Raw genomic sequence first — 11,701 nt, forward strand, 5'->3', positions numbered from 1 at the left:
TATAATATTTTATATTATATGTATTAAATCTATATTGATAAAAATATAATATGATATATATTAATATAAATTATATATATACATATACGCATAATAAAATGTATCTTTTTATATACCAAAAAGTTGCAATTCATTGTTGATATGACGAGTAACAAATTCAAGGTTGCTCTGCGAAGATCCGTGACTATTATCTAAAGAAACTCTGAGAGAAACACAACTCCGCTAGCGTTTATATACTACACACGATAACTACCGAAGCGAATCGGTGTACTTAGTAAATGCTTTCAGAACTCCGCCCAAAGATCAATTGAAAAATCATTGATTTCAGAAATAAACTATATGATATTTATTTAAAAATTCTTAATAATATTTCTTATTGTCATCGACATTGTAATAATAAGAAAAATAAAAAGAAGAAATTACATGTAAAACAAGTACTTAAAACAATTACGTAGATCAATATTTTTTAAACTTGATCTCTCGATCGACCATATTACAAGAGTTTCTTGATACACGCATGTAATCGATTGAGAAACTTTCAACCACAAATTCAAATATCTCACAACGATCGTATATCGAATACCAAAGAAACAGCGGAGGGGGATTGATTAAGGTGAAAATATCCGAAGGAATAGAAAGCTGAGGAAGAAATTCCACTACAATCGCATGTTTACTTCGTTCATTATGGAGTAGGTAAGTACTTACATACCTACATACAAAACGGTTCGGCGAAAGGGAAAGATATCTCGAGTTTAGTAAAAAATAGAAGAAAGAAAGAAAGAAAGAATTTAAGGTAGCGAGCCGAGTCGACTGATCATGATCATAATTGGCCATTTCGTTAATTTCACGGTCACGTTATTGTTCGTCGACTGGAACGCTATTTACAATAGCTACTTAGATACTAACGAAAATGAATTTTACGATGTGAACATTCTTTTACTAAAAATATTTTACTTCCTTGTTCATTTTTCTCGGTAACAAGTATATCACTCGATAATGAATTGTATCATATCATATCATTTAATATAATTAATTCAAATTCGAAAAATTATAATTAATATAACAATGTTATCATTAAATTAATTTTGACAAATGATACAAGAAATGTCAAATTTAAAATTCATGTAAGATTCGCGCAATTCGTAGATCGATAAGGAGGGGATCGATATATCGTTACACTATCGAATCATTTAACGTGTCGATATTTTTCTTTCGCCGCCATATTTAATCGAATCTTTGTGATTCGTGTCCTTATCTTATTCGTGTGATACTGTACATAAGAGCTTTGAATATTGTTGAGTTTGTCAAGTGACAACGAGCCACGTCAAAGTAGATATCATTTAAAAAATGGTAAATTTTATAATAAATTCTTCTTATAAAATATATTTATTTCATTTGATTAATATTTCTTCTCACTTTTATCATTTGAGGTTATTTTTATATACAATATCATTTAAATTATTATTCTTTTTTAGGTTATTTTCTTTTTCCTAAGAAAAATAAACGAATCTGTATTATATTTTATTAATCGTATGATCATATTTATTTAGATGGAAATTGACTTTATGACGAGATATGTTTCGCCTATAAATCCAGCTGTTTTTTCGCTGCTTGGAATAGTATTGCTTGGAATTGGAGTATTCTTCACAGCATGGTTCTTCGTATATGAAGTTACCAGTACTAAATTTACAAGAGATATATTCAAAGAGTTACTAATATCTTTAGTAGCAGCTGTATTTTCTGGATTTGGTGTATTATTTTTACTCTTATGCGTGGGCATATATATATAAATATAGGTAAGAAGATTATAGATTATATCGTAACACATATATTATAGATTAGTGTTCATAGAATCTTAAAAAATATAACTATTCTTCTTTTTTTCTAGTTTGATCAATGACAAAAAAAAATACGTAACATTCATTGCAATGACAAAATATATTTATAAGATGAAAGAGCAGGAGAACTTATCACATAAAATCTATTATTATTAATACGTTAAATTAAATAAAACCATGCTTGAGTATCTTTTTTATATTACGTATGTGTTCTTTTATTCTATATTACTTAGCATGATATTTGGTATAGTGTAGCATAAATCATTTATATAATAGCTTGGGTGCATTATTCTTATGTTGATATATCGATGATTGCACTAACGATACAAGAAAATTTGTAAAAATGTATTTTGTTCGAAGGAATATTATACATATCGATAAACTATCATAGACTTTACAACATAACCGATCTGCTTACTGCAACCGATGCATACAATGCACTTTTCATTTGTTTGCACAATATGAAAATTATATACTTTGTTACAAATACGTTATAATAAAAGAGTTTAATGTATGAATTTATGACAGTTCAATCTGTCAGTCCAGCTTTCTGACGACATCGTTGCATAAGAGCTCTGAGCATAAATTGTCTACGCGAAAGTTGTCGGACTTGTTTAAGGAAGGCATCCAAATCTATAATACCAGATCGCAATCCCTCTGCAAGATAATATATAGCATCCTCTGTGGCAGCCTCTTCAGCAAATGCGTTTAGCATTCTGAAAAAAATATGTAATTTTTATATATTAATAAAAAAAAACAAAGAATTTATGTAGAAAGACTCACTGTTTATATAATGGAGCAATAGTGGTAACAGCTTCATCAACATCTATCGACTGATTATCAGAAAGTTTTGCTATTTCCTTCTCTAATTCAGCCTCTTTGTCTTGGAGAATAATTGTATTCTTTTCAAGTTCTGCTTTTTCCTTATTTAATTTATCAAATAACTCTGAAAGATAAGCAGAACCACTATTAAGTTCTTGCTGAGTACGACGCAACGTTTCAAGTTCTGCTTGCAATTGAGAAAATTGTTCTCTTAATCTGCGACGTAATTTATCTTCCACAGCAGACACTAGAGATGCTCTAATATGCTCTTCTGTAATGGTACCAGAACTTCCGCCAGAACTTCCTGGTACTGTGGGTGACTTGTAAAATAAATCTTTGATCATTCCTAATTTCTTATAAAATTCAATAATCTATCAAAATTCGTAAGTATAACTCACTGGCTGTGTAGCAGGTGGATAAGGATAAGAACCACTATGTCCTTGTCCTGGATAATTTAAACCACCACCTTGATACATTCCGTAACCTGGATATGGAATATTTGATGTTACAGATGGTGGATAAGGAGGGTAAATATTATTTCCAGTGTTATATTGTGAATTCGGTGGATATGGCATAAATCCACTTCCTGGCATAGTAGATCCAGCACCAGGTACTGGCATGAAAGCTAATTAAATACATGTAATAATAATATTAAATTAATATTTAATAATTCACTCTTATTGAATAAAATCACGTATCAATTCTAACATGTTTGTATAAAAAATATATTATTCTTACGTTGGATAGGATATGGTGACGTATTTACTTGTGTGTCATTACGTGAATTAGCATATACAGGTGGCTGCTCTCCAAATGTCACGACCATTACTTGTATCAAACCAAGTAAATCAGAAGTATGCTAAATGAATAAAAATGAGAAAGAAAATACTCTTTTTATACTACTAACATAAAAATTCGAATCTACTACTTACTGGTAACCAATCATGAAGATACGGTAGGTAAATTTGGCCATTATGATCAACATACATACTGACTTTAATTCTCATATCTGATGTTGGTTTAACATAACATATTGGTGCATTATTTGGATGTGTATCCATTAACCATATACATATTGGAATATTGTAACGACTTCCTGCAGAGTTTATTGAAAAGTTAACTCTAATTAGATAGTTCTATGACAATTATCCTTTGTATACATACAATTACCTTTATATGTAACAGGTATTGTCCCTAGTAAATTGAATAATTCTTTTTGAGTTCCATCCACAAATACTATAACACAAATTGTCAGCATTTAAAATCATTTTATAATTATACCATTTGTAAATACTACTTTAGATATAAATAAATCGTCTTTCGAATCATTATCACTTACCAAATGGCTTTATTTCATATTGTAGACCTTTATACGTTGACAAAACACTTAGAACCTGAGTTTTTGTAATTTCTGGACTCTGATACTAAAATACCCAAAATTTTAATGAAATAAGTATATAACCAATGAAACTTTACTATTTCAGAATTTAAATTATTTCAAAATTTTACAAAAATTTTATAAAAACTTGCCTTTGACAAGCCTTGTCTTATCTTCCCTTCATCCTGAGGTGTCATTTTGACCATTTAGACTTCTTTTAAGAAACTTTCTTTGAATATAAACTAATAGAAACGTAATTACATATACAATGACAAAAAATAATTAATGAAATAAATCACATATGCACGTTTTTTCTTAGCACAAAATTAGTACCAATATAAATATAAAGATATATGTATTAAATTAAACAATAGGAGTAATGATATCCGACCAGCACCTTATCTTTCTCAGATATAACCAGATATTTTATATAGGCTTGGCTAACTTAAATTCTCTATACACGATCAGTTCACTTCAAAAGAGTTCTAATCAAGTATCATATTTTTATTATGGACTGCTGTGGAATGCGTAGTCTACTCTATTATGACGACATCGTCGATGACTATAATAGATGGCGTAAGTGAAAAATAAAATATGAAATATAGCTTATCCTGCTTTTTGCTAATAAAAGTAGTAGTTAGATTTGTTTAGTGGTTAGATTTCTAAATAATATATTATATCGTAAATAAAAAAAGAAGAGAAAATGGCAAAGAAACGTATTAATGGACGCTACTTAGGGCAAAATATAGGAGAGGAAGTTATTTTACTCGGGACCATTAACCGTGTAAGATGTTTTTAAAAATAATTGTACACAATACAAAATGCTTGTAATTTGTATTATTCGTATCATTCAAATCACAATTAAGATTTATTAATTTTTATTGTTAAAATCAAAAATATAATATCATATTTTATTTGATCGTTATGCTTAAGGTTCTGCTCTTAATTAAATAATTATTAAAGCATTTATACTTTTATTTATAACTCATGTTTGCAGAAAAGTTCAAATGGAAAAAATATAGAACTTCTTACAACGGATGGTGTACAAGTAAATGTAACATTAAATGAAGCTCTTGATATTAATGCAGAAGGTTATATAGAAATACATGGAACTGTACAATCAAAAGGTACCATGTCATGCAACAGTTTTATTCTTTTCCCTACCAGTATGACAACAAAATTTCGTAAGTTCATTATATTTTTTGATTTATTCAATAACGTATAATACAGTTCTAAAAGAATTAAAAGTTTTATTTATTATAGAGACAAATCAATACAATGATCTTCTTGCTGTGTTGAATGTATTAGGAACAAAAAAATGGATGGTATCTGAAAGTGACTGTGGATATTAAATTTTGTGAAATTTTATAAATGAAAAAAGTACGTATCAATATTCCTATCATTTCCAAGTAAATTATAAAATAAATAAGTAAAAATATAGGGTATAATTATTTGTGAAATAATATAAGAATACATAATATATTTATTAAAACAAAATACTTATTTTTAAAATCTTAATGTAAGTTGAGGTAATCAACTTTTCTATCAAATATATATAATTAAATTAATATATATATAGATAATGTGTAATAGTCTCTTCAATCTAAATATAAGTAATTAGTTTTATAGGACTGTACAATATATACGTATGTACATTTATTTACATAACACTTGCTCCTATTTTACAGGATGCATCCAATGAAAAACATCTACATGTACAAGATGTTACTGGGCATTCAGAGTGTTGTCTGTAATATTGAATTTCATTCATAATATAAAACTTTAAGCATACATAATATTAATTTTTTTAATTTGTAAAACTTTTGATTAAAATTATATAAAATTAATAAATTTTTTTATATTACCGAAACCAATGAGTTATATGATCAGCATGACCACCATGTCTGCATGTTTGACACCATGTAAACCAATTATTAAATTCTGTAAGTTTATTATCATCTTCATTTCTGCTTATGCCAGCAGAAGTTAATTGAATTCCACTAACAGTACCCATATGCATTAAACAAATTGCACATCGTGGTAATGGTTTTCTACAACTAGGACACGAAGACATCTAAAACAATCAAACAAATATTATTTTATATATTTATTTTGACACTTCAAGTTCCACAAATGTTACCTTTAGTTTATTAGAAGTACTTCCTAATCTCCCAAATGGTCCTCTAGCTCTACTGAGTCCTTGCATAAAAGCAGAAATACTTTTACCACAGAAATTACAAGAAACATATATTTGTGGGGGTGGTTTTTCATTTGTAGAAGCTCTCATAGCAATATCAAAGTGAGCTCGTTGATTCCACATTTTCCAAGCATTTAATAGATCTCTATAACTATAATATCCAATATAAAAAATAGACTATAAATTATTTCTACGTTTATAATTTCGATTTCATTATTATTATTGTACCTAGCTATCCATACTTGGACTTGATTCTCTTGAAGTAGTTTAGATGACAATGCTCTAATAGCTATAAGACTGCAACTTTGTACATCTCCAGATATTTCTAAATACCTATTTAATAATTTAATACCTTCTAAACTTGCTCCTAAAAGATAACAATTATATAAATTATAGTAGTTAGATTATTTATAACATGACAATTATAATTCGTATTATTATTCAATTTAATGTCACTGTACCTGTCAAAAGGAAACCTGCTAAATTTCCTTCATCAATCAAATTTTGCGTTAATCTTTTTATATACTCAATCAATTTATTATCTGGTAAAAACATAAGAGCAAATGCAACTCTGTCTTCTACTGCCATACCATTTTCATTCTATAATTACATAAATAAATGAATTAATAATTATAACTTCTTATATAGAATTCACATGAAAAAAAAAAAACTTACAAGTACATTCTCATATGAATCATTATCTGCTGTCAAAAATGCAAACGTAGCTCTTAAATAAGGATCAGACAGTTGGCATCTAGACTTTAAACACGACTCTCTCCACATGCTATTTCTATCTTCTGAAAAGCCAGATATTGCCATAGCAACGATATTTAAATTTGTAGCTATTGACATTTTTCTAGCACCACGATTTAATATTTCTATAGCTTGTCGCAAACAAAGATTAAAAACAGCTATTGCAGCAGCTCTGGGATATGCTCCTTCCCTTACCAATCTATCTAAGAATAAATTTTCATATGGAGCATTCGTATCTTTCTCAAATCTCCAACCACATAATAGAAGACCTTTGTCTCTGTCTGCAGATCTATATTTATGAGAATATTTATATATAATTATATTGTAAACTTCGATCATGTGACAATATAATCTTTTTTTTTTTTTGATCATAAATTGATCATTTATGACAGAAAGTAGTATTTTCTACCTGCACAGATTACCTATAAATCTTAGCAGTATGAGTGGAACCTATATCTGCCCAGGGTCGATAAGTAAGTTCTGATTTTAGTAAACCATTGTTAGAATTTTGTTGTCCATCCAATTTCAAAAGTGTTCTATGGAAAAAAAAATATATATATATATATTAATATACACAGTTACTTTATTTCATAAGTTTATATTACCTTACACCAGGATGCTTATTATCTGGACTGAGTACAGTTCCATCTTCTACAAGAGAACGACTTAGATACAGCCATTGCCATAAATTTTTAAGAGTATCATTTTCAGCTAATTCACCATTTTGTGCCAATTCAGGCTATAATGAATAAATAACTTACTGTATATTTAAAAAAATATGTTACATATAAATCATATTTTTTATGGACTCACTAGTAACCCATAGTCTGCTAAAGCTCTTGTTTTAGTTAGAATAGAAATATCATCTATAGACTTATAGATATTATCATTGCTACAAATGTATTTAAATGATTTTGAAGCATGATTCCATGCCATATAAGATCTAGTAGACCAATTAACTGTAATTCTTTCACAGACTGTATAATCTGTAAATCCTGTAATATAAAAAGATATTATGCATTTTTTTTTTTTTCCTTTTCTCCTTTTTTCCAAAGAGACAAACCTTGTTGTGCTATTGCTAATAAACGATATGCATGTGTCGGATGCCATGCAAAACTAACTGGACTATGCCATGGTGGTGCTACTGTTCTTTCCAATGCACCAAGTTCTGCATCCTCTCCTCCTCCCATTCCACAATGTTGTATATCATACAAGTGTAGTGCCACTGCAATCCAAAAAAAAAAATTTTATATCAACCTTATCGCATAATACATTTTTTATGTTAAATAGAAAAATACCCGAATCTTTTTGCAATGCTCCCAATAAGTTATGCCTTGTTGGACACCATAAAACTTTTGTAACTGGTTTTCCTTGTGATAAAGTAAGAACAGCTTTCTCAAACCACCGTGTGTCCCATATAGTAATTTGATTATCAACGTGTGAAAGAAGATAATTATTATTATGTGGATTTACTGATAAGTCATACACTGCTTTTGTGGGAGCAGCATTTACTACTTTAGCAGAATCTGAATAAAAAATTCAATAAACAGTATTAGAGAATACTATATACAATTAATTTAACTATTTTGTTGTTAGTACCTCGAAAATCAATCATTTTTAATTGTTTATTATTAGCACCAGCAACTAAACATTTTGGTTGACTTTTAAACCAATCAAATGAATGTATTACTTCTGATACAGCCAATTCTGCTACTGGCCTATTTGGATCCGTTTGAGTATTGTTATGATAAATTCTTTCAGAATTTTTGGTTATATCCCATAGAAGAATAGAGTGATCAGTTCTATGCTTATCTAAACCAGTAACTATTAAATTTGAATCTACCGGATTCCATGCCACAGCATTACATTGTCTTGCGTGTTTTGGAACTATAGAAATTTAAAAATAAATATTAATTTGATAAATTAATATTAATTTCATATAAGAAAAACATTTTGATTTCTTACCAAGTTCTTTACCAGCATATCCGTAAGAATCGAATATAGTTGGACCAAATGTAGTTAAAACAACTTTTCCATCGTCTTGTCCTACTGCCAATAAAATATCTAGTTCTGCTTGTGGATATATATCGATACATTTAACGTAATGATGATTTGTATTTGTTGCTAACAGATGAGCGACAGTAGAATCAGAAAGTTTAATACCTATATACAATAAAAAATATATAACACCTTTTAAATAATGTACAGTATTATTTTATATATCTTCTATGATATAAGAAAATCGAGTAGAAATTTAAATAAACAAATAACAACGTTAAATATCTTTTATCAATTTCTTTGACAATCATATACTCACATAACTGTCTTATACCATCTTTTATATCTGCAACTTCGTAAAGACATATTTCTGTTCCCCATGTAATAAATTTATTTGAATGAACCGGTGACCACAATACATCAAGTTTAACACTACTCATTTTTATTGAGAACACATTCAATATTAAAATTAAACTTCTCTTAAATGCAAGGTTCCTTCATTCTAACTTGTATTGTATTGCACTTGCGCATATTCCGGTACCAAATAGGTAGTGAATGCTTTCCAATTACAAACATCCCTAGTGTAAACAGACATATTTCTTGTCAACCATCTATTCTGATTGGTCACGAAATATTTCGTAGTAATCGAAATCGACCAATCATTTGTTAATATTCTGACAAAAATTTGATTAATATTTTTGATTCATAACGATCATATATATCATAATCGTAAAAAAGACAAATAAAAAATAAAATAATATTACATGTGAACTAATAAAAAGAAACTTGCAAATAGAATAAACATGATTTATTTTACTTGAATGGAATCATTCTTTTGCCCTGTAATATCATACGAGACTAGTGATATGTTTTGCGAGCGAGCAAACGAAATATGAATCAAGCTCATGATACCGAGGCAAATGTAAGAAGCACAAATTACACTCACCGTACGTTTTATGGGCCAAATATAAAAAATACCAGTAAGATTCGTGATTCCATTTTCACAAATGCCTGAACGACTTCGTTATCGACTGTGACGTTTGCCGGGCCGTTCATCACCTTTCGTTCGTAACATATGCGACTTCAGAGAGAAAGAAAAAGAGAGAGAGAGAGAGAGAGAGAGAGAAAAAAAGACAAGTACCACTTTATAAATTTTTTTTTGTTTTCGATAATAAAATTTTTATCTGATAAATTTGCCAATGTGTTTATGTATGTGTGTGTGTGTATTTATTCTCAACTTTCTTATTTCTTCCTTCAAAAAATTTATCGAAAATGATGTTACTTACTTGATTTTCAAAATCGCGCCATGAAGGAGTAACCTCTCTAATGATATTAGATTCTTTTCATTGACCTATCGAGAATGAACAAAGTGTAAATGAATTTTTCAATGAAATTATTATTTTTTATGGGTCGTCCCAGTATCGTACATATTGGTAATTGACATCGTAATCACATTCGATCGTAATTAATTTAAGTTTAAAACTACGAATTCAATCGCACGTAACATCGTTCGATTACTAATGATGATTTCAAAGAAAATGGCGTCCAACCAACTATTACCACGCCTCCACAAGAGGAAATATATATAAATCAAATCGAGGATAACGATACCAAAGATTATGGAGATAGAGGAGATAGAGTCATTTACGCATCTCTAATTTTTTCATCGATTTTATAAAATATCATGTAAATGCATGCTGATGAAAATGTGTGAAATATATTGAAAAATGCTATGTTACATATTTCGATATTGAAAATGATGGTTTTGTTCCACAATATGTATATACGTATGCATGCCGTATATGTATGTGTAAATAAATAAATATATATATAATCTTTTATTGTAGAAAACAAATACAAAAAAAAGTAAATCGAACGATTGTTACTTGTATTAAATAATATTGCATTTTTATGTTATTTTGTTGAAAAGAATCACATATATATAAATCTCAAATTTTCGTACAGTCGCTATAGTAAATACGATAATATGGAATATTATCTTTTATGTATATACCTTTTCATTTAGAAAAAACTTCTTCCTATTATTCGTAGCAAGACAAATCGGACTTCATTAACCGTGTAGTTTTATTTTGTTGTTCCTCTAAAACCGTTTATCACGTTTAATTTTATAATGTTCAAGATTGTTAAGTATAATTCTTGATCGATTTGATACACGAGATGTTCGATTGCTGATGATCAGTTGAAATGTAAGAATTTGAATCTACAAGGTAGGAATCTGTTTTAACATCAGCTGGTAAGTAGAGAAATCTGTTGTATCGTCGATTAATTTAATAAAAATTTATATATAAGTTATGAATTTCACTAAGCATAGAGTAGGCAGATTATTTAGAGTAGTCACTATCAGCTTGTAAGTTTCTATAATATCAGTAATATCCACGTGGTAAAACCTGAGTGGGTGTTACTTGCGATATATCGAAAGCTAATTCGATTGAAGTATTGAATGAATGGTTATATATTTCAGTGTTTCCAGAATTTTTTCTTTCTCTTTCTAACTAAAGTTTACTAGACTTACATACCGAAACGTAGTAAAGAATTCTAATTTCTTTATTATTCTTATTTATTCTCATTTATTCTCATTTATTCTTATTACTTCTTATTTATTCTTACTTATTCTTATTAATTTTCATTTATTCCTATTTATTCTTATTTACGCTTTTAGATTAAATACCTGTATTTTCTATTCTACTTATGTCC

General features: G+C 28.6%; 4 protein-coding genes across 9 annotated transcripts; 2 read left to right on the forward strand and 2 right to left on the reverse strand.

The window, feature by feature from the left end:
* Positions 1-1,192: 1,192 nt before the first annotated feature.
* LOC127072902 (transmembrane protein 258) lies at positions 1,193-2,614 on the forward strand. Of its 2 annotated transcripts, none has more exons than XM_051013763.1 (3): positions 1,193-1,350; positions 1,551-1,796; positions 2,367-2,614. In XM_051013763.1, exons 1-2 carry the CDS (start codon positions 1,348-1,350, stop codon positions 1,788-1,790), a joined length of 243 nt encoding a protein of 80 aa, XP_050869720.1. In that variant the 5' UTR covers positions 1,193-1,347; the 3' UTR covers positions 1,791-1,796; positions 2,367-2,614. The 2 variants fall into 2 exon arrangements, with proteins under 2 accessions (XP_050869720.1, XP_050869709.1); XM_051013752.1 differs by lacking the exon at positions 2,367-2,614 and adding an exon at positions 1,889-2,040.
* Positions 2,169-4,536, reverse strand: LOC127072799 (tumor susceptibility gene 101 protein). Its single transcript, XM_051013533.1, has 8 exons — positions 4,191-4,536; positions 4,000-4,084; positions 3,831-3,896; positions 3,593-3,756; positions 3,399-3,519; positions 3,059-3,285; positions 2,622-2,980; positions 2,169-2,554 (listed from the first exon to the last, which is right to left on the reverse strand). Exons 1-8 carry the CDS (start codon positions 4,242-4,244, stop codon positions 2,368-2,370), a joined length of 1,263 nt encoding a protein of 420 aa, XP_050869490.1. The 5' UTR covers positions 4,245-4,536; the 3' UTR covers positions 2,169-2,367.
* A 75-nt stretch (positions 4,537-4,611) lies between these two features.
* On the forward strand, positions 4,612-5,908 carry LOC127072895 (uncharacterized). Its single transcript, XM_051013738.1, has 4 exons — positions 4,612-4,822; positions 5,036-5,222; positions 5,302-5,418; positions 5,727-5,908. Exons 1-3 carry the CDS (start codon positions 4,742-4,744, stop codon positions 5,388-5,390), a joined length of 357 nt encoding a protein of 118 aa, XP_050869695.1. The 5' UTR covers positions 4,612-4,741; the 3' UTR covers positions 5,391-5,418; positions 5,727-5,908.
* Positions 5,504-11,172, reverse strand: LOC127072652 (GATOR complex protein MIOS). 5 transcript variants are annotated; one of them, XM_051013242.1, is made up of 17 exons: positions 11,001-11,172; positions 10,273-10,337; positions 9,933-10,045; positions 9,306-9,564; positions 8,954-9,151; positions 8,588-8,875; positions 8,287-8,514; positions 8,052-8,213; positions 7,802-7,983; positions 7,594-7,727; positions 7,411-7,524; positions 6,911-7,277; positions 6,697-6,835; positions 6,464-6,602; positions 6,179-6,386; positions 5,904-6,112; positions 5,504-5,786 (listed from the first exon to the last, which is right to left on the reverse strand). In XM_051013242.1, the coding sequence occupies exons 4-17, from the start codon at positions 9,424-9,426 to the stop codon at positions 5,699-5,701; spliced, it is 2,577 nt and encodes an 858-aa protein (XP_050869199.1). In that variant the 5' UTR covers positions 9,427-9,564; positions 9,933-10,045; positions 10,273-10,337; positions 11,001-11,172; the 3' UTR covers positions 5,504-5,698. The 5 variants fall into 5 exon arrangements, with proteins under 5 accessions (XP_050869199.1, XP_050869181.1, XP_050869215.1 ...); XM_051013224.1 differs by having other exon boundaries at positions 9,933-10,067; XM_051013258.1 differs by lacking the exon at positions 9,933-10,045.
* Positions 11,173-11,701: the final 529 nt, after the last annotated feature.

Source organism: Vespula vulgaris, chromosome 1 (assembly GCF_905475345.1).
Source record: "Vespula vulgaris chromosome 1, iyVesVulg1.1, whole genome shotgun sequence".
NCBI lineage: Eukaryota > Metazoa > Arthropoda > Insecta > Hymenoptera > Vespidae > Vespula > Vespula vulgaris.

Coding starts and splice junctions, on each gene's coding strand:
- LOC127072799 (XM_051013533.1), bottom strand. CDS start 4,244: ATGGTCAAAATGACACCTCAGGATGAAGGGAAGATAAGACAAGGCTTG. Junction 2,981..3,058: donor ATCCACCTGCTACACAGCCA/GTGAGTTATACT, acceptor TTATTTTACAAG/TCACCCACAGTACCAGGAAG. Junction 2,555..2,621: donor ATTGCTCCATTATATAAACA/GTGAGTCTTTCT, acceptor TATTTTTTTCAG/AATGCTAAACGCATTTGCTG.
- LOC127072652 (XM_051013258.1), bottom strand. CDS start 9,426: ATGAGTAGTGTTAAACTTGATGTATTGTGGTCACCGGTTCATTCAAAT. Junction 7,984..8,051: donor ATTAGCAATAGCACAACAAG/GTTTGTCTCTTT, acceptor TTTATATTACAG/GATTTACAGATTATACAGTC. Junction 6,603..6,696: donor AGCAGGTTTCCTTTTGACAG/GTACAGTGACAT, acceptor GTTATCTTTTAG/GAGCAAGTTTAGAAGGTATT.
- LOC127072895 (XM_051013738.1), top strand. CDS start 4,742: ATGGCAAAGAAACGTATTAATGGACGCTACTTAGGGCAAAATATAGGA. Junction 4,823..5,035: donor TACTCGGGACCATTAACCGT/GTAAGATGTTTT, acceptor TCATGTTTGCAG/AAAAGTTCAAATGGAAAAAA. Junction 5,223..5,301: donor CAGTATGACAACAAAATTTC/GTAAGTTCATTA, acceptor TATTTATTATAG/AGACAAATCAATACAATGAT.